Consider the following 26,382-nt stretch of genomic DNA (forward strand, 5'->3'; position numbering starts at 1 on the left):
ATGCTATATAAATATTCTCTGCTGTTTTTTGAGATTAGAGATGCACTGGACAAAGACATCTGGTGGTAATGACAAGGGTCAATTTATTGAAATGCAGATTTCTGAAGAAGGTTGAAATTTGGGAATATTCACTTGGGGATGAGATTGTAGATCCAGAGAGAGAAGTGGAGACATGTATACATTTGCCTCAGAACATAATGCCTAGAGATTTAAGGCACTTGTTATTTTTTGTGGGGTTTTGAATATTTGAAACAAAAAAAACCCACAGAGGCTCTCCTCACCTCTCCCCCACTGTAATCTGCAAATGTTAAAAATCTCCAGATTCCAAGATGGCAAAATAGCACCCTGGCCAGTTCTCTCATCAGTGCATGTTGTTAATTTATTTGCCTTTCTAACCTAGTGATTTTTTTTTCTTTTTTGTTTCTTTGAATAACACAATTCTTTCGGTCCGTAAGAATAAAGAATGAAACCCTTCAGTCTTACATATGAGTAAAGAGAAAGTCCAGGCCATTACAGGTGGGAAGATGGATTTTATAGGAAGCCCTATACCACTGCTTTGAACTCAGTGTAAGACTTATGTCCTATCTAAAGCCGTGAACACAGACTGTAGAACAGGAGTTCATTTCTGGAACCCTTTCTTTCTTCTCTCTTCTTTATTCATTCTTCAAAACTTCTTTATTGTCCTTACCTTCTGTTTCTACATTGATCTCTGCTGCAACATATATACTTGTCTTCTTTTCTCCCTTACAAGTCAGTTTTCTATTTACTTCCTAAGAGCCTTCTGAACCTGTGATCCTAGATGATCCTCCTTGGCAAGTTTTTGACACTTTCTTGTAAAACTTTCCTTATATCCTAATATAACAACTCAGAAAAGCTGGTTAGGTCTAAGCTGTTCTCCAACATGTTCCAGAGTGCAGAACTTCACCCAATTCCCATTGCACTGAGTTTTGATTTCCCAATAGATGACCAAACATCTGGGGGACTCCCTCCAAACTTCTCATCTTTCCCCTTCACAAAACCCTTTTTATCCTCTTCCATAACAACTCCAGTTTGTCAAGCCTTTGCTCTTCTGTTCCCACACTGTGGTTTCCTTGCTTAGAAGCTCTTCCTCAGCCTTCATGCTCCATCCTTTCTGAAATGCTTGCTCCCTCCTACCACTGGAAAATCGAAGGTGGCCATGCTTTTCTTCCTTGTCCCCTCAGTGGCTCATCCTTCACTCCAAAGGTCTCCTCTGCTCTCTGTGCCTTCCCCTACTCTACTGTACATCCCATCCCATCAGCATGAGTGGCTGAAAGATGTGATAACTGCCTCTGTGCCTTGCTTCTCCCAGGCTGGGCTCACAACCCTTCTCTCACTGTCCCCACTCTGCTGGTCATTACTCCAGATTCCTTTGTTCTAATGCCTTCCTCATCCCAGCGTTTATTATTTCTCTTTTTTCTCAAACCTTGCTCAGGATCCAGTGCTGCAGCTACGGCACTCGGTCCCTTCTTCCCCCTCCCTGTCCAAGCATCTCTGCTCATCCTCAGTTCCACACAGTAAAGGCAGGAATTGCTTTGCTTCACAAAAAGCCAGAGGAGTTAACATTCATCTGATGGCTTTTCCTTTCCTCCCTGGCTCTAGTTTGCAGCGTGTATTTTTGCAAAAGTGCTCATCCCCGAAGCTAACAATAAAACTGTCTCTGCATGTGTGTGTGCGTGCATGTGTGTGAGAGAGAGAAAAGAGAGCGAGAAGAGGGAGGGAGAGAAAGCAATACAACAGTCTGGCAATGTGAGGCGGCATTGGAGAGCTGCTAGACCAGGGGAGCTGGCTAAGAGACGCAAGCCCCTTATTCTGGGCTCAGTGTGATCCCATTGGTTCCTGAGCTGCTGGTTTAAAGCTAAGACGAGCTCGGAGGATTGAACTGCACAGCCAGACGCAGACTCTCAGCCAAGTTGTCAGCACGCTGGGAAGAAGAGAGGCTCTCGCACACGAGATTGCAGGGTGTCCGCAGCTTGATACTCATTTGTTTCCAGAAAGGAGGAAAGGAGAGGGGACAAAAAAAAAAGTCCACCACCAAACAGAAAAGGGGCAAGGAGCCTGATCCAGTCCAGCAGTCCCAGGGTGAATAATGGATGTAACCATATCTCAGTTCATCTTGGAAGAATTTGATGTCAACTGCAGCCTCCTGGATCATTTACAAGAGACTTTTTTAGAGAGTTCCTCTGTCCCTTTCCTGGGCTTTGATGGTAGGAAACATTACCTAGAGGAGGGCTCGGGAAAGCTTTTTAGGTACAAAGGTTCGGTTTGCTTTGTGATGCATGTCGGTTTTGTGCTGTCTAAACTGCTTCTTTTCCCCTTTCTGTCTCTTTTTTTTAATGCAAAAGGTCTGTACTGCAATGCCACCACTGATCAGATCGGGACCTGCTGGCCCAGAACCTCTGCAGGGGAACTAGTAGAGAGACCCTGCCCCGAGTTCTTCAATGGGATCAAATATAACACCACAAGTAAGTACAAACTCCTTTCCTTCTCCCACAGATTGGTGTTCAGAAGGTGCCTGGGGAGATCCAAAATATATTTCCCATTTAAAAAAAAAAAAAAAAAAAAAAGTGTTTTCCTGGGAATCAACATTTCTTCTACATTCCAGTCTGTATATTTAAAATTCCTGCCTGGAATGATTCAGATTTCTCAAAAACACAGACTTTTGTACACTGATTCCTCTTTAAGTGTATTTAGGTTCATCTGGGCAAAAATACCCTTTGCAATCTAAAGAGGGTATACTGTGCTTTGTGTGTTTACTCACGTGTAGATATGCATAACTGAATGTATTTGTAGCGGTGTTTCATATAGGATAATTAAAAGATAATTAAAGATCCTTTGACTTGTGAAGTACTTACTCTAAATACCTGAAAGCTGTGTTTTGGAAGGACTCTCCCTTTGAGAGGCTGGCTATGTGAACAGAGGGACAAACTGGGCTGTAAGTTGTATCTAACAAACAGAAGGCTGAGATCTGGAATATGTTAAGTAACTTCATCAGCGTTGGCTTATGAGTTGGAGTGGCTGCGTCGTTCTGCAAGGGAAACAGTATAGGATGTTATGAAGCAAATAATATTCAAAGCAAGGGAGCATGGAGGCTCCTTAGAAATCTCTTGCTTTAGAGGTGCTTTAGCCTTAGAGGTAAACAATCGTGATGACTCACTAAAAATTTATTATTCAGGCAGTTGGACCCAGGCACTCATTTCCTTTTCCTTATCTGTCAGTACTGGTTGCACTTTTTTTTTTGAGAGGTTTTAAGATATTAGTCCCAAATATGTGTACCCACTTGTTTGTCACTCAGTACTCAGTGTGCTTTTGACTGTGGAGACTTTTCATTCCGTGTTTCACTCTGAACTGTTGCTCAGGTGCTAGTAGTCTAATTTTCAGGTAGTATTAATTTTTTGGGGGTTAGCATTCTCAGGAAGTCCTGTAAAAGATTGACCCTGGCATCTTAGATCTTGGTTTTTAACTAACTGAATTTATTTTTTCTCCAGCTTTAAGTGTTAAAGGTAAGAAAACCCGATGAAAGTTCAGGGTATTTGCTATGCAAAACAAACCTCTTCCAGATTTGTTCTTAGGGACCAGCTTCTGTCATTCCTAACTTTGAGCAGTGTAAGGAGGTTACTTCAGAGAACTGCAAGATAATCCTCAAACCCTGTATTCTCTGACCTGACATCTTTGCAATAAAATAGATGGGAACATGCAAAGAGCTGGGTTATGCTGTCTTTGATTATAGAAGGTAGTCTACTACCTTTATGGTCTCAGTTGAGCTCAGGAGAAAATTTCTGAGAACTAAGGACAGACCAGACAAGAGCAAGTGTACCAGAATGGACCCTAAAAAGTACCTCAAAGAAGTATGGTGGGGTTTTTTTCCGTTTCCTTTCTTTAGTGGGGGATGTCAGTATTTACATTGCCTTATTTTTGTTTTTCCAAAAGGAACGAGGGGAAAAAAAAAAAAAAAAGAAATGCCCTCTTGATGATTTCTTATTTATATCATAATCACAGTGGAGAGGATTTAAATGTTTTTCCCATGCACTGAAGGAAAAAAAGTCTTGAATACCCTGTTTTATTTTTATTAACTTTGTTAATGCTTTTAGTAGTTATCAGTGTCACCATTTAAAGTTCTTCCCTGCTCCTCTCCTTCTCAATGGTGGCTAATGCTTGCATAGTGCTAACAAATTTTCTTAAATCCATTGCTTTTAAAAGAATGGCATGTTAACGAAAGACTGATGAACATATATTTTCACAATCCTCATGCATTATTTTATCATAGTCTGGGGAAATGGACATTTTGCTCCTTTCAACATAAAATGTGAGTAGTCACATTGAGAAAATGTGTGTTTGCAGGACTGATTTGTAGTGCATACTAGTGCCCAGATGTAGTAGCATATGTAGGTTGCAATAGAGAAATGAAGTACATTGAAGCCACTGCATGTATGGCTTTCAGTTGATCTTATACCCTTCCATCTATGTAACTGCTCCGAGCTGTGGTGCAGAAAAGGAAGGGAAGGACCATACTAAGATTTGTGTCAACTTGTAAAATCAGTACCTTATGGGAGTTAGCAGTTGGTGATTAAAGCTTGGGAAAGCAGTAGGACAGCAGGTTAAGATTCGAATACAGAGGTGTGAGCTCTTTTTTGATTTAGAAGACACAGCAATTAGTACATTCAGATCACATCTATAGTTTGAGATGGCCAAATACTGACATGACCTTACTCCTACTTGCATGATTTCACCACATTAGTTTGTGGGCTGACTAGAGTGCCATTTGTAATGGGACTTCATATGTTTGAAACCTAGACTGTGTACACCATGCAGATAATAAAATAAGCACAACCAACTTATAAAAAAATGGAAAATCGATCTTGCAAATTTCAGAGGTGTATAATACAGCTGCAAAATGAAAGTTTGATAAGGAAGTGGCTTGGGTCAATATGAAATTACTGCCTAGGACATGTTGTGTTGTTTTGTCCTGGTTTGTTCTGCATTTTGATAAGGCAAAGGGAGAAATGATGGTGTGTAATATTTTTGAGAGTGAATTCAGACAAATTTAGAAAAAGCACCGTGTGATGCCTTTTATCTACTATGGGCTTATCCAATTCTAGGTCATAGCTATTTATTATACTGTCACGCATCCCGTGTTTGCAAGCTGACACCTTTTAGGAACTGTAGCGTATCTTTAGTTTGGTTTTGTATGGGTGTGGGTACATTTGTCATTCTAATGTGGGTCAATTTCTCTGATTATTTTTGTTTGGTTTTAGAAACGAAGCTCTCAAAGATTCCAGGTTCCTACCAGTTTCCTAAAAGCAGCTCATCAGCTTGAGGGAATGAACCCAGTAGAATTTCCTGTAAGCAAAAGCTTTTGCATTTTAGACACTAGAAAATCCAGATATCCAGATTGGGAAGTGCCTGAGCTATATGAAAAATTTACACCAGACTCAGTCAGGTACAAGGTGTTGATCCACGGCAAACCAGGCTGCCCAAGTTCTGGTACTCACCGGGCTATTTCTGCACCTTATTGTGGTCTCTGTACACACAGTATCTGTAATTCAAGACAAAATGCAATAAATAGGTTGCTTTACATATCAGCTCTGGATGGACCTACCCTGGCTACATGCTCTTGCATGCATGTTAGCTCTGTCTAACTCAGAACCCCTGAGTGCTCAGATGCGGAATGCTATCAAACCCTGCAGTATGCCAGCAAAATTTAATGAAAGAGTATTTGAGTAAAAAAAATTAAGAGTAAGAACTGATGCATAAAAAAAATCCTCTCTTGTTTGCTACTGTAGAATAAACTGTTTGCGTAAAATATTTCCAGACTAACTGCAAAAAATTCCCGTGGTGATTTTGTGCCTGTGTCTGTGTTTCTGTGTGTCTCTTGGGAACTGCTGAATGATTCAGATAAGTTTCAGCTGGATTTGTAAAACAAAATCTGTCAGTCTCTGAGTATTTTTCATCTCTGACACTTTGTTGTTTTGGTGAGTTTTTTTCTCCCTCTTAGGGAAATAAAGTTATGCTGACAAATCAAGATCTCATGATCCTGCAATATGATTTGTGAATACAGGCAAAATGTTCTTTGACCAAGGATCTGAAAATGATGCCACACACATACAACTTTGCAATTTTGCAGCAAAGCTTATGTATTATTCTCAAAAGAGAAAAAAAGAAGGCGGGGGGGAGGGAAATGTATGTGTTGGTGCAGTGTGTGGCTGTGCACTTGTCTCTGCTCAGGTTCTATATTTAGCTAAAGATGACAATATCATTGCTGCCCTCTAGATGTGTTTATGCTTTGACAGTGTGAAGCTTTTATTCTTATTTTAGGAAACAGATTAATTCACTTATTAGGATATCCTGAAGCTTGATTAATTCAGCAAATGTGCAGTAATGAGACTTTCTGCTGCTTGCAAAGAAGTGGTCATACAGGTTAAGACACACAAATGCAGGTAATTCTAAGTAGGTATCAACAGCTAATTTAGGTACCTAATCTTTAATACAAGTTAATGGAGCTCTAATTTATACCGGGGACGAAGCCCTAGGGAGTTACTCAGCTTAGTCTAAATGTACAGATCAGTTCAGTAGTCCATGCAGAAGTGCTAGTGCCAGCTGATATGTCTAGGGGTATTTTGCCTGGTATCTAGTTCCTGTCCCAGAGGGCCAAGGCCTTGTGAAGGTTTGTGCTTTATCTTCCAAGCCACAAAGGTGTTTCAGATACACTAAGACAAATGATATAATGCCTGTATTTAGGCAGCTGAATTCATCCCTGGGTGTCGTCTGTTGAGCTGAACGGAATGCACACCTGGGGATTGAGGTAAGATTGCTTTTGTGATCAACAGGAAGAAAAGGTCTCTCTAGCTCTAACTCCCTCTCTGCAAATCCTGTCACCCCCTCTTAGTACAGGAAAGCTCTTGTAGCTCTTGTACCTCAACTACCTCAGGTTGAGGTAGCCACTTCAGATAAGTGTTTTGGGTATTGCAAAAAGCATCCTCATCTTCTCCAGGGACTATGCTGCCAAAACCAGGCACATAAGCACTGCTAACCTTGCACTGACGGGGATTTGGTCCTTCCTTCCCTACTCCTTGTTCTGAGGGGGTGTACACTATCTTTTCCTTGGTGGCCCTCTAGCCAACTGCCTTTTTGAGAATGATTTGGAGAGGGCTGGTGACTTAGCAGCTGGGCTGTTGTTCTCACAGACAAACATCAGAGAAAGAGCCATTGGCACAAGTATCACAGTTGTACCTGTTGACTTAGTTTACTCCACACTGAGAGAAAAATTCCTGCAGTTATTTGATGTCTTGTCTTGAACAGAGGCAAATAATATTTTGTGTGCTTGGGGGAAGGGTGAAGAAGAAACTTAGTAGCTTTCCTGTTTGGCATCCACCCCACCCCCCCACCCCCCCTTTTGAAAGGGGTTAAAGAGATTATTTAATTTTTAAAAGAGCAAAAGAGCTATTTTTCATAGGTTAAACAGCCGTTCTTTTATCAAGATCTAAACTCTGCTGCTTTTCTTTCTGACTAATTATTGTTCAAAGTTCTCTGGAGTGGTGGCTTCAGCTTGCATATAGAACATCAGCCTTGCTTGGAAATCATTGCTCACCGAGTCTTATTCAAACTATATGGGTAAGACGTGTCCTGATAATTACAAAAATGTGCACTTTTATAAGCAGCTAGCCTAGAGGCTCAATTAACATTTTCACTTGTGTTTTATCTTGTGTATTTTAGTGTCTTGAGCACTTCTGTTGATCACATTCGCATTACTTTTTCCTCAGAGGTTGTTCTGGTTTGATTTCTAAAGGGTGCCTTTCTGAAACTAAGTCCCTTTGTAAAAGAAAGAGACCCTTTATGCTCTGGTGGCCTTTCGTCTTTATTGGAGAGAGAAAAATGAAATTGCCCATCAACACAGCCTTGTAGGCATGAGTGAAGGTGCGGCTGGATGCCTTGAGGAGATGCAGCTAAGGTGTGGGCTGGAGAAAGGACAAGGTAAGAGGAAGCATCTTAGCCTGAAACACAACAGATGCTAAGCAGTTCTGGTGCACTGCCATTTGGATGGAAGGGCTCTTTATATATTTAAAACACATTTCTGAAAGAAGAGTTTCAAAGATCAAATACAGAACTTCCTCTTTTTGCTATGCAATGCATGGGTGTTTTCAGACTCAGAAAAGTACTGTGAGGCTTTAGAACTACTGCCACCTCATATCTTTTCAGTAACTTTGTTAGATGTCCAGAAGGATTTTATTCCACTGAACTGTTTAATGATAGAAGGAGATTCGGGATAAGTAGAAATGTTTTGTAGCCAATTTTATTTATGGACTCATTGGAAAAAGATTTTTTCTTAAAAAAAAAGGCCACAAAAAACAAACAAGAAGAAACAGAAATAAGCAAACAATCACAAATAAAAACCTCAAACAGTATCTGTAGTCTTGAAAAAGCCATGCTTTAGCCATCCTGGGGTGACCAACACATCATTTTCAGCTAAGGAGTCAGATGAGAAACCAGACAAACACAGCACAAGAAAAAGGCGGCCAGAAATGGAATTCTGGGAGAGGAAATAAAATATGATTTTTAAGCTCGTAAATCTTCTCTTGGAGGAGACCAAATCTGCAGTTGATTAGGCCAGCTTGACTCCAGTAGTATCCCGATTAAGATTTCAACCATCTTTGTTCATTTTCTCTTGCCAGTTTAGACTGAATCCTTCCACAAATACAGCACTGGGAGGCTCTTGATTTCAGTGTATGCACAGATGGTAGAGGCTTTATTTAATTTTTTTTCCTCAAGTTTTTCTTATATTTTTTCTCTCTATTGTGAAGCATAATTTGCAGTAAGAGATTGCTCTAATTTTGCAGTGTGGAAGAAGAGTGTTGAAAACAATCTTTAAAAGGAGAAATGGAGAGAGCTCATTTTTCTTGCTGCTGCTGCTGTCATGCTGTGAAATGTGTGATTTCTTCATTGAGCACAGAATACAAGTTAATTCCATGTAGTAAAATAAGATGATTAATGTTACGTCAGTCACATTCAGGGACCTTTTCTCCAGGCAATTAAACATTGATTAGTATTTTTGTTCTTCACTAATAAGTTACGAGATGGGTTTGCTATGATCCTATTGTAGCTGATTGGGCTTCTCTTAAGTTTAGGCTTGACTTTTGAGGCAGACTTCCAGAGCCAGGAATTGCTGCTGACGTTCTGCACCAAGCCTATCTGATCCTCTGCTGAAGTTAATCAGACCTCACAGCAGTACCAGGAGGCTCAGTCCCAGGCTTTACCCCTCCAGGGTGGTGACCCTGAACTCCTGGCGGAGGAATCATCACCCAGAATTGCTAGGGAAAGTGACTTGTCAAAGCAAGAGAATAATGATGGGTCTTGGAGAGGGCTCGTAACCTGTGGCCTTCAAGGAGGGTCAGCAAACATAGGGTTACCCACATTGTTTTGGAGGCTTCTGTGACTCTCTCTCTGAGGAAGCTGCCCCATCCACCTCTCTGTAACATGCATGAGATAGTGAGTTGTTGTTTAAGCTGACAGCAAGTACCAGCTGGCAAACAGATGGACTGAGGTTCAGTTTCTTCCCACAAGTTAGGATTAGACACTAGCAAAATCGTGTGCTTCTGAGGCCAGGGGAGGAGTGGAAGAGGGAATGGCTCAAGAATATACAGGGAAGGGAAAGAATTAAATACATTACAAAGGGAGACCAAGCAGGAAATCCTCATATCACAGTGCCAAAATGAGAGGAAAAATCTCACCCAGCTTCATCTAGTGTGGCTACTTTCTCATGGAAATGGGTTTTCTTGTTTTATTATTCCTTAAAACCCATTTTTGGGCCAGCCAAGCTGCAGGAGGATGAGGTCTGAAACCCTGCTGGAGAAGGTGGAATCAGATTGTTCTTTCCAGTCGCTGAACACCTAACGCCTGTCTGCGACTCACTAGGTTTCAGCCTCAGTGTTTAATGTCACAAAACCTTAGAGAGAGCGTCCCTGAAGGAATGGTCACCCGTAATTCCTCTTCTTAGCCACAGGGTGTCACTTAAAGTGCAGGTAAAGTGTCCGCAAGCATATGCACTGAGTCACTTGGGGGTGGAAAAGATGGATGGGGTAAAAGAAAACTGGTGTGAATAGTAGTCCTGCACTTTGTCCTCTAATTATACACCGTGCTGCCTCTGCAGCTTCCCCATCCTGCTGGGTGGTAGAAAAGACACCGAAGTGAAGTGGGGACAAGGACACAGGAGGTGGAGGATGTTCTGGAAGGAACCCTGCTGTCCCTGCCTTTTATGGAGCGCTTGCTTGGAAGCAGATCACTGGCTGAGGGTAGGTGGCTACTGGTGGTTTCACCAGGGCTGCTCTGAAAGTCTAAAGGTAGAGAAGTGCTAAGCTTTGTGCCTAAGTAGGTGTGTGTTATGTGAGAAGATGTGGAGCTATGCAAAACATAAAGTAGCCATTAAGGTGTGAAGCAACTCTATAAAAGCAGCTTAAGCAGTCCGCAAGGACTTGAATTTAGATGATACATGGATTCCTCCTTGCTGTATACACTACGTTCATTGCTGTGCTGCTTCCTATTGCACCAATCTGATTTCTCCTGCCTGAGAGCAGGAACTGTTAGAATCTCCCTGTGGACCTTTAGGTACTTGACAGATGCTGTAGGTGCTTCCACTTATCAAGACCAACAAATACGTACATTAACAGTGTGACAATACATTTCTCAGCTGCCACCACTGAACTTGCCTTTTCCTCTTGGGAAGAGTGCTCTGCAGATAGATCAATAAGTTCATTGACCAGGTTTAGATTCTTTGTATTTTCCTCTATGTTATTCAGTGGCACAGAGTTATCTCTGCTATTCATGTAATGGTGAATCTTTGCAATTTCTGTGGCTTGGAAGAATGTCACTGTAAGCTGTGTCCTGGTCCGAGTAAAGTTCTCAGACCGAAAGTCATGCAAGACTTTGCTTGTGCTCTGCTGTTCTGTGAAAGGGAAACTTACTCAGTTTCCCCAGCATTGCTTGACTTGACATCCAGGTTAGAATAACCTACTGCTTGAGAAGGCAATGAGAAATATAGTTTCCCATGGAAATTTGAGGGGAATGGATTTTTAGTAAATAATTTCCTTTTTCAGTGCAGTTTCATTCCCCTCAGATGATATTCATGGAGTTTGTAATTGATAGCTCTTGGGAAAAAATTCACAACATCAGTAAAACTCAGATTGCTTTATGCTGACTTCTTTCTCTGTAGTGCTGGGATTAACAGAGGGGCAGATCCTGCTCCATATGAGACTTGTGCGGATAGAAACAATACATTGAAGCAAATTATAGGAGTAGAAACTCTGTTTTTTTTAAAAATCCCAGATCGTATGAAGAGTTTTCCCTGGGAAAACGGAAGAAGAAAGAGCCTTTCCCAATGTGGTTGCATTGTCCCAAGCCCCAGGTGGTCAGAAAGCACTGACCATACAGTGACATGAGAATTAATGGAGTTCGTTATCCTCCTGAGTCAGACACGGGAGCAAATAGAGATTTGGAAACCAGAAAATGTGTTATGGAAGCTAGACAAAAAAGTAAGAAATTACTTTGCTAGTGCATCATCACCATTTTAACTAAACTTAGATGTGAACTCCTAGTGATTCTGTTCCTCACTGCTAAGAATTTTAGTTTAACTTAATTGTTGTATGTATTTCAAAGTACATGATGGTCAGTCATTAACTTTTTGCAGAATCTCCAGGCTTGCCACAGTGATTGCTGCTTTTCAACTAAAGCAGCTAATGCAGAGTTTGGAAGTGGAAGGTATTTTCCAGGATCCTAGTTTCTGTGCTGATCTTAATACACTTGATCCACTGAATGCTTGAGCTCACTTGGAAATCAGTTGTTTAGTTGCTGGAAATGGATTTGTAGGTATCATAATCTATGGACACCCTATTACTGTTCAAGAAAATAAAGTAAAAGGCAGAGGATGATAGGGATGATGAAAAGGAGGTGCACTTCGGAGCCACCTCCCATTGTTAGTCTTCCACAGAGAAAGCACCTAGTATATTGCTGCATTGTAGGAGCTTCTTCTGTCCCAGAAGCTACAGGAAGGGAGAGACCCCTAGGCTTGAGAAGCCTTTTTCTTCAAGAGCTTATATTCCTGTTCTGAGAGCTCCTCTCCTCAAGGTATCAATTGTGACATCTTGGGTAGGAAGTTGCAGGGATTTGCAGAGTCAAGGCACCTGTCCTCTGAGTGCTGTAGGACTGTGTGGGAGCCAGGTAAGACTGCACCAGCTCACAAGACCTGTGCAGAGATCTCTTCATTCTTTCTTGCTAACACTTTCCACTGAAGAAAGCCAGGATCCCATAGATCAACTTTAAGTTCATTTTGGCTATCTAATCTCATCTTCTGAATTTCCCACTTCACATAAACCTCATGTATAAACTCACCCACTTGCCCCATTGCTTTGCCAATATTTAACGTCTCCTTCTCTTTAGGTCTCTAAAAATGAACATTTCCACCTGTCAGCTGGCAGCCCTGTGCCAAAGCTGAGTGACTTAGGAAACCTTTGCAGCACTAAAATAAGGCTTTCAGATTATTTTGTTTGAGAAGTGAGGGAACAAAGTTCTGTTTGGATCTGCTTTCTGCTTCAAAGCCTAAGTCTTAATAAAAAAAGGACAGGGATGAATCCAAATGGTGGTGCAGTGCATTGTCCAGTCACAGGGAGAAAGGTTGCAGCACTACAAATACTGAGTTTTGCTGCTGTTCTTATTCTTTCTTGGGGGAGAGCTAAAAGATCACCACAAAGGTGTTATCTTGTAGTTAAGTCATCCTTACCCACCTGTAAACCCATTCTCAGCCTTTGAGAGAGGCTTTGTCTTTTTCATCCTAATTTGTTCTTAACCCCTTCATCCCTACTATATTCACTGTACCCTTTCATCTCTCACTGTATTCAGTGTATGCTCCTGTAAAATAAATTCTGGCAAAAATAATAATAGAAGTTTTATTCTCACATAAGTATTTTGCTTTATTCCTTCAGTGAATGCTGTGGGGAATATAAGGAGAGGCAAGTATGTGAAAAGAGCACAGGCATCACAGTAGCATGTTTCAGTTTATAATGTCATGGGAGTATGTAAAATGCTCTCCTGTAACTAGAAATACAACAAATAATAGTTGGATTTTTCAGCAAATGGGCGTGAAGTATTTCCTAGAGAGTCATATTTTATGAATTCTCTGTTAGATCTGAGCTGCAGATCCATGACTGAATTACTGTGATTATATCAGCACATGGACAAGCAGAGGTGGAACACCTACCAGACCACACTCATTCCAATTACAGGGTCTCAAGAGAATTTGTGTTGTTATTTTCTCATCACTTCTTTGACTGCATACCTCTTGTCTGCCTTCAATGTACTACCTCTTCTAAGCTCTCTATGAAAACCCCAGTCCTGTTTCCCCATTCCCCACCGTAACCTGACTAGTCACAGAAAGTACCCAGAATGGGAAGAAACATGAATGAGCTACTGATGCCCTGGGAGTGTAAGGAAATTGACTGTCTGTGCTCAGCTTCTGGTAAACTTGAGCTAAAATTCAGCTTCAGAAATCTCAGGGAAACAAATTGATTTCACTCTGGTAGGTTGGTTATGTGTTCAAGTCATTAGGTTCATGGGTAGCTTTGAAAGCTTTATTTTGATTTTATCAGTACCTTCTGGAAATGAAGCATTTTTAGTGGTTTTGAACATTGAGCTGAAGAAGTCCTGGCTTTGCTAGGTGAAAATAAACATGGTGTGGCAACATCACATACTTTGAGTTGCACCAGATTAACTCTTACCACTCCTTCTAATCGGCATTTCTAGAGTTTTGTGGCATTCCTAGAGATTTCAAGTGGGTCCTTCAGTGATCTCTGTCATAAATCTTCTGTTCTCCATGGGCACCTGTGACATGGCACTTAGTGGTGTTGTGTGTTTTCATTTCTAGGACACTTGAGCTATAATCAGAATATGAAGAATTTGTATTACATGGCATGCAACAGAGCGATAGTTATCTCAGTCTGTTGTTTTGATTCCAAATACCTATTGATGCACAGCATGTAATTTTTCTTCACCATTTTACGCATTCATCCTTTGCTTACTTACAGGGGAATGAAGTGAAACTCACAGGGCACTGATCTTTGTCTAGTTGCCATGTTACCTTAATGAAAATCAGCTGGAAAAGGCAGGGCTAATTGCTTTGATTTAATCCTGAAATGTCAATGACTCATTGATGGCTCATTCAGAAGAGCTATCTGCTCAAGGTAGAAGGAAGGGTAAAAATAGCTTCCTTGAGGTGAAGTTAAGCAGCTTAAGTGCTGGAAGTTTCAAATGTCTAGGTCTTGGGTGTTGCATACTGCTTGCTGGAAGCTTGAACTCTGACTTTGGCATACACATCCTCTTCTACCTCAAGATAAGAGGAATAAGTCTACTGTTTAAATCTCAGAAGAAAGAGAGCACCAGTGACTTGGTTCAGGTGTCCCTCTGAGAAGCCTGGAGTTTGCGTCTGAGAAGTGAGCTAAATGTCTGGCTCAGGAGTCCTACCACACCTGAAAGATGACACTTTGAGAGCATCTGGGCAATATGTAGAACAGTTCTCAGGATTAGAAAATTTTTCATCTCTCTGGGACTGGCTGGTTTCCACTCCTAATTTAGTTCTCTTTTGCAGTTACAGAAGGTTGCAGGAAGAGGGGAAGTACGAGTTAAAAATGATTGAGGAAGAGCAGAGCAACAACCAAACAGACTAGGAATGGAAAAGGAGATTACGGGTTGAAGTGAACAGAGAGATAAGAGACCTTGTGCCTGCAGGAGAAGGAGTTAAAAGTCCCTGTGGGAATGGGTGAGGGTGGAGTTTCTGCAAAAGGCTTTAGTGACAGGTTAAGTGATTTACAATGCAGAAATGCTATTGTGCAGGAGGAGTAAGAGCTGTCAGTGTAGCATGGTGGGTCGTGCAGAGAAGCTCCTAGACAATTAGGGACAAAATGTTGTGAAGTTGTGTGGAAAGATGTCATAACAGAATATAGGTGAGGAATGGCTCAGGCATTAGTGCTGTCAAAGAATGCAGTGCATGAACCCTGATAGAGGGATGGGCAGACATTAGGAGACATGCAGAAAGCATTTGTGGGGAAGAATTTGAGTGTCATGCGAGCTGGCTGTCAGCTCTGAGACAACAAGCAAAAAGTCTGAGGTGCCAATCCAAAGAACAGCAGGTGAGAGGAGGAAATTGTTGGTTAAATACCAGATATAAAGAATAAGTGTGATATGTGCTGTACAGCATCCAAGGCAGGCAGCATAGAATAACAGACGCAGTTACCAACAGCAGTGCCACCAGAGTCTTTGAGCTGATTAAAACTCGACAGAAGAGAATGTCAGAGCCTGCGTATCTAGCTTGTAAATGAAAAGGTGATGTGCAGCTTAATTTTTAGCATGTTTGGTCTAAGTGCTTTCTTTCTTTCCATGCTCCTATGGGAAGAGATGTCCATAGACTAGTTACCTTCATGTTCTTTTCTTGCTGTCTCTCCTTTGGCTTTCTTGTCCCCTGAGTTGGTGGGCAGGCATGTGACAGGAACATCACCTCACACTGAAACCACTTTGGTTCTCACTATGTTGCCTTGAAAGAGCAGCTTCCAATGTGAAGGCAAAGACTTGCCTGACCACAGCTTGCATTGATCCATCTGGGGCATCACTAATGTGTGGGGTTGTTCTGGTAACCTGCTGCAGTCTAGGGTCAGTGTTTGTGGTTGTGCCAGTTTGAAAGGGATAGGACTAAGGTAATTTCACACCAAATCAAGCTGGTAACTATCCTAACAGACAGTAAATGAGACCTGTTTCATGCCCTGCAACTGACCTCAGGCAAGCTGCTTCAGTCTGGTGTCCTTCGATATTGCCCTTTGTAAAGTAACTCAAACAAATCAGGAGCTCTGAAGCCTTCCAACTCTATAAAAACTGTTCTCCGTTTTTAGTTCAGAGTGTGAGAAGTTCTCTGGTAATACAGCACCTTTGTCCCTTAGTGTCATTAGCAAGTGTCCCTGAGCAGGGACAGTTTTGAAGACAGAATCTGTGTTTTGAAGTCCTTTAAGAATTCTCATACAAAGACTTTCAGATTTACAAAGTGCTTAGCAGGCAGTTGGATTTCAGTGTATTAATACTGTTGTCTCCAGGACTCTCTTTCAGCAATAAAAATCTTCTATTCTCAGTGCAAACCCATGAGCTAAATGGAAATATCCATTTGTATGTTCTGGAAAAATTGACGTTATTGTAATTAACATCTTCAGAGTTATGAAAATATCCATGAGCTTGGATATTTAATCTGTGTAAGTGACGCTACATTTACCAATGTATTTTTGTGTTTAACTTGATGTTTTCGCAACTCATCTGTATCTTTATTCTCATCTTATTGTCTATGTGCAGATCTGCTGGTCTGTAGCACCTGCAATTTTTCTGTGTGCCAAAGGAAATGCTTAGTTATCAAAATCATGTTTATTCAGCTATTCGGTGCTCCTATCTGCAATGCAGAGTTGTTTCCTAGGCTACATTTGCTAGTATAATGCATATTCTGTTGTCAGGTATCCCACCCAGTTGATTTTGCATCATTCCTTGATCCAATGAAGATAAATTATTGAACTATCCTGCTTTATCAGTGGAGATTGTCTCCATTTTCCATCAGCTGACTTTAGTTATTCACACTTTTTTTTTTTCTGAAAATATACTTCAAATACATCATGCAAAATTGTAGCACAAAATAAGATTAGGAATTCAAACTTTCAGGTATTTATGTGAGAAATATGGTATGTTAGAAGAAAACAGGTTCTGCATTGCCTTTTCATGCTAAAACTGAAGTAACGGTGTATTGATTTTTGGAAGGCTTATTGCCCATTTGATCAGCCCCATGAATACAGTTGCAATTTGTCTGTGAACAGTGCAGGTGTGTGACAGTGTCATTAGCATCTGGGTAGCTCACAGGCATAAGAAATGGAGTGGCAGTGAAACAAGTTGCTTAACCCTAGGTTAAAGAAAGATCAGAATCAGGGCTTATACTTCAGGAAGTAGTAAAAAGTGAAACAGTTATTGTCAGGACTGGGTGGTGGTGGGAGAGAAAAGTAAAGAAAACTAGGAATTGAGGAGGATTAGTTTTTACTGTGCATTGTAGGGCTTTGATGCATCAGTGTGTCTGACATAGCCTAATACAGAAGCTAAGAATAATGTCTCTAGGTGTTCCTCCCATGCCCCAGCTCACAGATATGAATATAACTCTGTGTCTGCCTCTGGTTTGCTGCAGTTTTCAGCATGTATTTGCTATAAATCAGTATCTTCTGAGTGCCTCTAGTTAATGGTCATCTCAGCTTTCTGTGCTCTGGGGTAAGACGGACAACTAGAGCCAGTCAGTCCTACAGTTGGAATCCTTGTTTGAGAATGAATGCCATTAATTTTCCTCTCTGTTCAACCTTCACAGCTATTTCCATTGCCAGCAGTAACTGAGATGAGCTAATTACACAGATTAGGCAATTTTGCTGTACATAATATATGTAATTTTGTAATGAAGCAGTAGTGCTATGTAATAACAACTCACATAAAGCTGCCTTTGACTGCAAGAATCTGGCAGGAAGCTTTGCAAGGCAAACTTTGCATATAAGATTTAAGTAAAAGTCAGATCACTGATAGGGAAAAAGATCCCGAGACATTTTTCTGTTCATTTGTAAGTGCTAATATACCCACAAAAAAAGGTTTTTAATAAGTAGGTTTCAGCTCCAGTATTAGCGATATCCTGAATGTTTAATCTCATGAATGCACGCAAATGTAAATGATGCTTTGCAATTTTAGAAGAACTGATTTCATTTTTTTTGCAAGATCAGGCAAGATATTTTTTGTTTCTTTGTTGTGATTTTGTGGTTTGTTGTGGTGGTGGTGTTTCTTGAAGTGTTTTCTTGTTTGCTTCTTACTGTATGGACAGGATAATTGATAGAGTTACCTTCGTTTTACTTCCATTGTTGTGGTGGCTGTGGACCAGACTGGGTTTTGGTGGGCTCTAAACAAACTCTGGAAAATCTGTGCTGCCCAAGGCAAATAGTAGGAGGCTCTAGAAGGCCAGAAAGTATGAGAGGGAAGAGAGGAAGTGTACCTGTTTACACAGCAAGGTTTCTATAACAGGAGGGCTGCCAGACTGGCTTCTGTGTGAAGAGGACGGAGGCTGCCCCCATGTTGAACAAAGCTAGTTTCAGCTCCTTTTTAATTAAACTGGCATTATCTTGACCCACAAGTTTTTCATCTTATTTTATTCCCCCATCCTGATGAAGAGAGGCAGAGAATGAGAGGAGTTCTGGTGGGCAGCTGGCAGCCAGTCAAGGTCAACACACCACAGGAGAATATGAAACAAATACAGCAAAATTCATTCTGACAGATTATTAGTCTTGTCAAAAAGCTTGTCATATGCTTATGGCAACTGAACACTACAGAGCACAGGCTCTGTCCTAGGGAAGGGCTTCCAGAAAGATAACCTGGATCATTTTTATGGAATTTGCAGATTGAAATTTCTATCCCGTGTACCCCAGGTAACTTAATTTTTAGCGGCATATCCTACCTTGAATCTGGAAGGAGATCAGTTATTTCTTCAAAAAAACATGCAAAGGGATAGGTCTGCTATGCAGTCAGTGGTGCAATTTAAGTTCTGACTTACAGATGCACCTTGTGTAGCTTGACTTAGTATTATTAGCATCAAAGCTCTAACAGCACAACCATCAATTTGTGATGCTCTAGCCCAGCTAGGACTAAAAGGCAGAGATGTCAATACTTGGGTATGCTACTGCAGTCTCATGGGCCAGTTTGGCTTAGTTATGTTCCCATTACTTGTCTAAATACTCCCTGCGGTCATGATTCTCATATAGCTGTTTCAGTAGTGAATTCTGGCTGTATTTTAAGCCACGCGTAAGTGTTTTAAATTCAACACATGTTCTATAGCTAAATACACTAACTGGATTTCATTCTCAGAAAACAATCAAGATTCAGTGTTCTGACTCAAAGACATTTTTCTCTCTTAATAGCTTAATGAAGTCATACGGAGAAATTCTCTCTGCCTGCAGCACATGTCCTTTCCCAAAATAGAGACAACAGACTAAATTGACTTATTTTTACCTGAAATTCTAGGTTGGTTGTCTTCCTTCAAAGAGTCCCAAAATTGATCTTTTGTTGAAACAAGCTCATTGATCTGTAGTAATTATTTTAATTCCCTACACATATTTTTAAGCTTTCCTGGGTTTTTCATACCATGTCCTGTCTAACATGTTCCTTAAAATTTCACAGGGCTGTGAAAAGTGAATGTCTTTTTATACCTTCTGTAACATAGCTCAAAGTTGAGGTGCTCAGTTTTCAGTCTGGTGCCATGACCTGATTGTAAAGGAACTCTACCATGACACCTCCAAGCTTTCCTTCACTAACTGCTCTCTATTCAACACATCTCGAGGAACTTCAGTTTCCACAGTTTCATCAGCTTTTTGAACCCATTTCCCTCACAGTTACCACAGGGGAAGTTGTCTTTCGCACTGCTATTTCACAGGATATTGGAAAGGGCAAGTGGTGAAGCCCTTGGTCTTCAGCATTTGTTTTTCTTTAACTTGGGCTCTAGTAAAGGCACTCTGAGTGTCACTATGGGAATTAGCACTGACATATCATTGCATGAACTGCTTGCTTCTGTTGAGCCAGATTTTTCATCTGATTACAGAATGAAGAAATGTTTAGAAAGCGGCAACAGTTAAGGATGTGTTAGTGCTACTACATGGCTCACAAAATCATAGAATCACAGAATAGTTAGGGTTGGAAAGGACCTTAAGATTATCTAGTTCCAACCCCCCTGCCATGGGCAGGGTCACCTCACACTAAACCATATCACCCAAGGCTCTGTCAACCTGGCTTGAACACCGCCAGGGATGGAGCATTCACAACTTCCTTGGGCAACCCATTCCAGTGACTCACAACCCTTACAGGAAAGAATTTCTTCCTTATATCCAGTCTAAATTTCCCCTAAGTTTTAACCCGTTACCCCTTGTCCTGTCACTACAGTCTCTAATGAAGAGTCTTTCCCCAGCATCCTTATAGGCCCCTTTCAAATACTGGAAGGCTGCTATGAAGTCTCCACGCAGCCTTCTCTTCTCCAGGCTGGACAGCCCCAACTTTCTCAGCCTATCTTCCTTCTACAAAAGTATTATTAGCTATAGAATATATAGAATTATGTTTATATGTAATATAGATATATATCAGTTATATATTATTATTACTGGTGATATCACTTATTATCAGTGTTGAATTTCTGAGATCAGTTATTTTAACAGATCATGAACAACAGTTTTTCAGGATGGAAAAATGTGGAAGTGGAAAGTGAGTGGTAAAAGAGGGTAGACAGCTTTAAAGGAGGATTTGTAAACTAGCTTTGATCACAGGCAATCAATTATCAGTCACTGCAGTCTGAAGCATCCTGTGAATAGTTTTCATAAATGATTTTCAATACTAAGTTAACAGAAGCCCTTGAAATAATTGGTATACGCATACTGCACTGTAAATCTATTTAAACAGAGCTAATGAGCTATATCCTTCTCTTAGAACTAAATCCTGAGTAATTCTCTGAAGCTAAATGTTTCTTCCTATTATATTCTGGATGTACAATCATGTAACAGCTAATTATAGTGATTAACTGAGTTTCAGAGATGATGACCAGAAGAAACTGTTACATGATGTGTATTGTAGTTCCTTCATGTTTTAAAAATAATGAGAACAAATAATAGTTAACACTCTACTCTTATTGGAAAGCCTGCTAAGCTTCTTCTATTGATTGATCCAAAGATAAACCCCTGTTCACAGGAAAGCAAAAGACATTTTATCTTAAACACTCGTGTAATTACAAAAAAAAGAATCTTCTATCTATATAAAGATTTCGATTCTATCTTAAGAGGAGAACAGTTAAAGGGTAGTGCATTGAATAATCTTATTTTACATGACATAATTAAGATCAGATAGATAAGAATTTAAAAAAAAAAAGAAAAAGAAAGAAACAAACCACAATTCTTGATAATGATTTTCTTTAAAGAAAAGTCTTTAATGGTAACTACTCCAGGATGTTGTAACTGCCTAAGTGACAGCAAAGTTGGCTTTTACTCACTAATGTTTCATTCGGGAAGCATTACACAGCAAATCTGTCTCCGCAAGTTGCAGCAGGTGAAACTAAGGTTCAGCTTCAGACTCTCAAATCTGCATTTTTGTGATGGATGGGTTGAGCCTGGCTTTTATATGAGTGTCAGGAGCACTTACATAAAAGCCATCCTTCCCTTGGAGTGCTTGCTGTGATCATTGGTTCTTTGGGATGGCAAATTTGGCCCATGCTGTGTGGCTTTGATGGAGGCTGATGGCAAGTCTGTCCCAAACAACTGTGTTATTTCCTGTGATCTGTGACTGGGTTTTTTGTTATGCTATTTGCAGTCTTCTCACTGTCTGGTTTGGATCCTGCACCCTAGTTTCTTCTTCTTAGAGTGTTCCTTCATAACCTTTGCTTGTAGAAACTTAGGAAAGGTGCTGTTTTCTATTTCATGAGTACATCTTACAGCACAGTGAGAGCCTGGGTCTTTGGCTGAGGCTTCTGCTACTATAACTGAAGTCTATGCTGTACAAAACCTCCAGATGCCACTTCAGTAGAAAGAATCTAATTTGGAAGACTCAAATTTGTTCTTTTGTGGGTATTAATTTTTTACTACTCCTGCTAAAACCACAGAGGGATCAAAGTCCAGATTCAGGAATTATTAATTTATCTCCTGTAGCTATGGCTTGCTGCAAGTCTCTATGCACCCAAGGTGACCCTGCCACATCACACCCTTCCTGAAATAATGTACGATTCCGTTTATATTTCATTACTGTAGAATTCGTCTAGGTTCAATGCTAGAAATCTGCAGCATTGTACTTGCTGAACCTCAAGACCCAAAATAAATTCTTGTTTGGACTGTATGCATAAGGTGGGGTTTATCTCAATGAATTTTAGCCATCTCTGAATGATGACTAATCTAAGCCTGTCTTCTCAGTTCCATTTCTAGTTGACAGAAAAAGAGATGCATAGCTAAATCACCCTCTGGTCATGCCCCTCTTTGGTAATAACTCAAGAAGGTTCCACATCTGAGAGTTGGGGTTTTTCAGCCTGGAGAAGAGAAGACTGGGAAGAGTTTAGATCAGCTTCCAGTGCCTAACGGGGTCAACAAGAAAGCTGGAAATGGATGCAGGGATAGGACAAGGGGTAAAGGCTTTAAACTGACAGAGGGGAGAATTAGATTAGATATTAGGAAGAAGTTCTTCCCTGTGAGGATGATGAGGCCCTGGCACAGGTTGCCCAGAGAAACCATGGCTGCCCCATCCCTGGCAGTGTTCAAGGCCAGATTGGACAGGGATTGGAGCAACCTGGTATGGTGGAAGGTGTCCCTGCCCGTGGCGGGTGGGGGTGGAACCGGGTGATCTTTAAGGTCCCTTCCAACACAAACCATTCTAGGCTTCTATGATTAAAAGTAATTTAGTGGGGAAAGCCTGTTTTACCTTGGCTTTAAGAGTGATAGGCTGCTCAGATGGGCTTTGGGAGCCATCATTGCGATGGAAGCAAAAGAGGAACCTTGTGGAATTCTTTAGGCATAGTTTGTGATGGCTAGTTAGACAGCCTTGCCAGACCGGCTGAGAGTAGCTAATTAGAACTTATCACTGTGGATCTTTGTACCACGTTTTGTTACTTTTTTAAAATCTTTGTTCCTTTTCTTTAATCGTGTCTTTCTGCCTTCTCCAGAGAGAATGTCTGACCCAGACATGAAGTTATATGCCTTCAGGGGTGGCAAATGCATTAGTGAATAAAAAACTGCAGGTCTTAACAGAAGGTCTTTACCATTTTGAATTACTCTGAAAGGGAGACGATAGAGCAGCTGGAGAAGGACTGGGTCTCTCCATTGTAGTATTTAAAAATAAAATTTATAGAGTAAAAATAGAAACCAACTGTGTTACAGCTCAACAGAACAGCACTTACTTAGTCTCTTGAGGCTCTGGTCCAAAATGAACATTTCCAGTGGAAACTGTAAGTGACTTCTTATTTTTCCTTACTGAAGAGGCTTCAGGATTTGGATGCTCATTTGTGCAGCTGCAGAGGTTTTATGTTGCACTGCAGATTTTTTTTCATGTTTGCATTAAATTAAAAGTAGGTCCAAACTGTCAAGCTAACATACTTTTCAATAATGTTCTGTAGCTTTTCTGTACGTGCACATGAAGGTTGTATTGCTATGAAATGTAACTCACTGCTCTGTAAAGGCATTCAAAGTTTCTCCCTATCTTAAAAAACAAAACAAAACAAAACCAAAAACCAGAAGCCACCTTTTAATTAATCTATCAAAGAAAACAAGCTTCATTTCACCATTTCTACATTCCACATATGAGCCAGTACCTCATTGCTATTTTTGCAGATGAAGTCAAATCTGTGTTGCTTTCAAAAGCATTATAAATTTAAGACACCTTTTCATGCACTTTGGGTTATTTGAAGTCCAATGAAGTTTGTTATTCTAACTTTTTTTTTAATATATTTTTAATGTCTTTGTTTTACTTTTATGTATTTTTTTTATATTTTTTATTTTTTCTTGTTCTTCTACAGCACAGTTGCTCATGGCAAATTTGGGATTCAAGATTTTACAGTTTGGTACCAAGCAGAACATGAATTAAGCAGTCCTCAATGGATTCCTTGAATACCCAATGGTTAAATAAGGCACCCTCAATTTGCTCTCAAGGAGTTAATTTTGTGGTTGAAAGGGAAGTGGCACTGTGTATAAATGCTTCAATGTAAGAAAAGAATGTGTGAGTTCTCAGTAATGTTCTTCTTTTCATACGAGAAAGTCTATTGCCAAAGAAGGTAGTAGGTATTTGAATGGGAGTCTCATCTAAATGGAAGTGAATGCTGAGCACTGAACACTTCTTCTAGGTGAATAAGCACTTTCAAACATATTTTACCTGATCTTATTGCTCTCTTTGTTGAATGAAAATGGTAAATCTTTTTAAAACCACTTTTTTTCTTCTATTTTCTAAAACTCTTCTCGCATTCTCACTGTGAACAGTCTTGGTGTCTGCCTTCCATGTCAGCCTGACAGGAAATCTGCAACTATTTACAGAGCAAGCAAATTCGGCTATTGAATGATGAGAACTTTCTACAGTATCCTTGCTTACGGTTCCTCACGCTGCCTCGCTTTCCTCTTGCTTCTTTCTTTCCATCTTTTGTTTCCCTGGTGCTTCATTCATGCTTATTCATGTTTCCTTTGGAAACCACACTAGGTTCTGAAGACTGATCTGGATTAGAAAAGCAAAAGCAAACAGACAAAAAGAAAAAAAGAAGCTTAATACCTCGAAGCCTACGTATGCCCTATTTTTATTGTTTATTTTCAATCTGGAGCCAACTTATAGTGCTTCTTCAGAATCCCTGAAGCCAGCATTTTCCCTAGGAAACTAGTACCTAAACCCTGTGGCTGATGAAACCAAGCAATTTTGGTTTGGAAAGCCTCAGTTCTAGAACTAAAGAGAAAGCCTTCAGAGTCAGCTCCAGAAAAAGAAAAACGAAAAACAAAAAATGAAATATAGGAAAAGAAGGTTTTCTTTCTCATTAACGTAGTCACCTTCCTTCCTTAGTTAGAACAAGCTCCTTTGTAATAATCACAGAAGTGGAAGGAGAGTTTTAGCCTTCCAGGGGAAGGGACTTCTTGTTTGGAAAACAGCTCAAACAAGCCTGGGCTATAATATTCCCTTTTCGTATACATCCTCCAGACTTGCAGGACTGGAGAAATTAAAGAATTAACATAAGATTAATGTCCTGTATGTAAAATCATGCATGTAACTGTAGAGAACTGGGTGTGCAGCATTTGCATGGTGTGCAATGTTTTGTGCCAGCATGAAATGACTTAGCTTTCCATCCACTTCCTCATGGTCATAGAACTGTGCGGTGAATTAATCAAGGGGATACTCTTCTTTGCCAGTGTTGTTAGAACTTGGTTTGGACATTAGTTTTGGTGATACTTAGAGCATCACCAGCCTTCCTGTTTCAAACACTTCAGTACCTGCAGACTCTGGGAAGTTTCTGTGCCTATTACATAGTTCTCTTCTGCTGGATTGAGCTAATTCCAGTGGTGATCAAGGACCCACTGCAGCACTTCTTTAAAGAGCATTTTCTCTTCCAGTACAGGTTTTGGGAGCACGATTTCTGTTCTCACTGTACACAAATCCATACCCCTGTTTACTGCAATAGTTTGCAATTTTTCCATTGCCATGGAATCTCTGTGGCTTTTTGACACTAAAAGTCTGCCCAGATGCTTCTTTATTACCTTGACTAGTGCTGGGAGAGAAATACAAGGACATCTCTGAACAGTAGTCATGGCCTTTCCCTGAGGCAGGCTTCCACCAGAAGGTAGTTTGCATTCAGGGGATTGAATGCACTGTAACTATATAAGGACAGCTCTTGGCCCGATTTGAAATCCTGATCCTTTTAAGGGTAGGGCTTTATGAAGAACATCACAGACAGCAATGAAGTCGCATGTATATGGGTCTTAAAAAGATGTAGGCAGTGATGTTGAAGCTGCTGCACAATGTTTGCCAGGCTGTAGTGAACCCAAAACTATGTGGAATGGTTCAGAGATGGCCTACTAGTCACTCCTAGTTTAACTGAGCTCAGGCTCTTGAGATTTATCAGAGAGCTTAGCCAAGAAATTAAGCTGATGAAACGCTTTTCTTAGACTGTCACAGCATGTGCTGACAGCACCCATTATACACTATAAAATTAGAAGAGATTTTAAAATCCCCTTTCTCCCTTCTGTGCCATTTCAAACCCCCAAGAGACAATAATTACCAGGTGATAAGAAGGCACCTTCCCACATAACAGCAGGTTTTCCAAATGAGTGATGCATTGTATTAATAAGGTTATGTCAGGGGAACAGCCTTTTTTCCTTTTTTCCACCTGCCTGAGTTTTTGCAGATTATTAATGGTTTTCCTGGACAATAAGTGATCATTCAACTCCTTGAGCACAGAGGGGATTTTTTGTGAAGAGAAAGATCACTTGTGTGTGGGCTGGAAGACGTCCTGGGAAGCTGGACTGAAACGGAGACCAAGAAGCAGTGCAGACAGTCCCATCTTGCACTCAGAGTGCCAAATGCACATCTCTGATCTGCCTTTTTGATTCATAAGGTGGTGTGTGCAGGAAAATAACCCATACAGAACAATGTGGTCCCTCACAGTTCCCTCTCAACATTAATCTCATACTTTCTCACTTCCTTTTTTGATACCATTTGCAAACCAGATTTCCTGGTACCTGTCCAGTGCTAGCATATATTAGATGAAATATTATTTCTCTTAGGTTTCTGATCTAGCTTAACGTT

At 40.5% G+C, this 26,382-nt stretch overlaps 1 protein-coding gene across 2 annotated transcripts in view; it reads left to right on the forward strand.

The window, feature by feature from the left end:
* Nucleotides 1-26,382, forward strand: part of CRHR2 (corticotropin releasing hormone receptor 2) — a 152,259-nt gene that overhangs the window by 46,229 nt on the left and 79,648 nt on the right. The window contains exons 1-2 of one of the 2 annotated variants that reach the window (XM_061474287.1): nucleotides 1,752-2,225; nucleotides 2,364-2,483. In XM_061474287.1, coding sequence (XP_061330271.1) covers nucleotides 2,108-2,225; nucleotides 2,364-2,483 — 238 coding nt within the window. In that variant the 5' untranslated portion in view covers nucleotides 1,752-2,107. Of the gene's footprint in view, nucleotides 1-1,751; nucleotides 2,226-2,363; nucleotides 2,484-26,382 lie in introns of those variants that run through there. The other variant, XM_061474285.1, reaches the window with a different exon arrangement.

Source organism: Pezoporus flaviventris, unplaced genomic scaffold (genome assembly GCF_033815535.1).
Source record: "Pezoporus flaviventris isolate CSIRO_AGI_PZ_B2104156 unplaced genomic scaffold, CSIRO_AGI_Pfla_v1 ptg000079l, whole genome shotgun sequence".
NCBI classification, from domain to species: domain Eukaryota; kingdom Metazoa; phylum Chordata; class Aves; order Psittaciformes; family Psittacidae; genus Pezoporus; species Pezoporus flaviventris.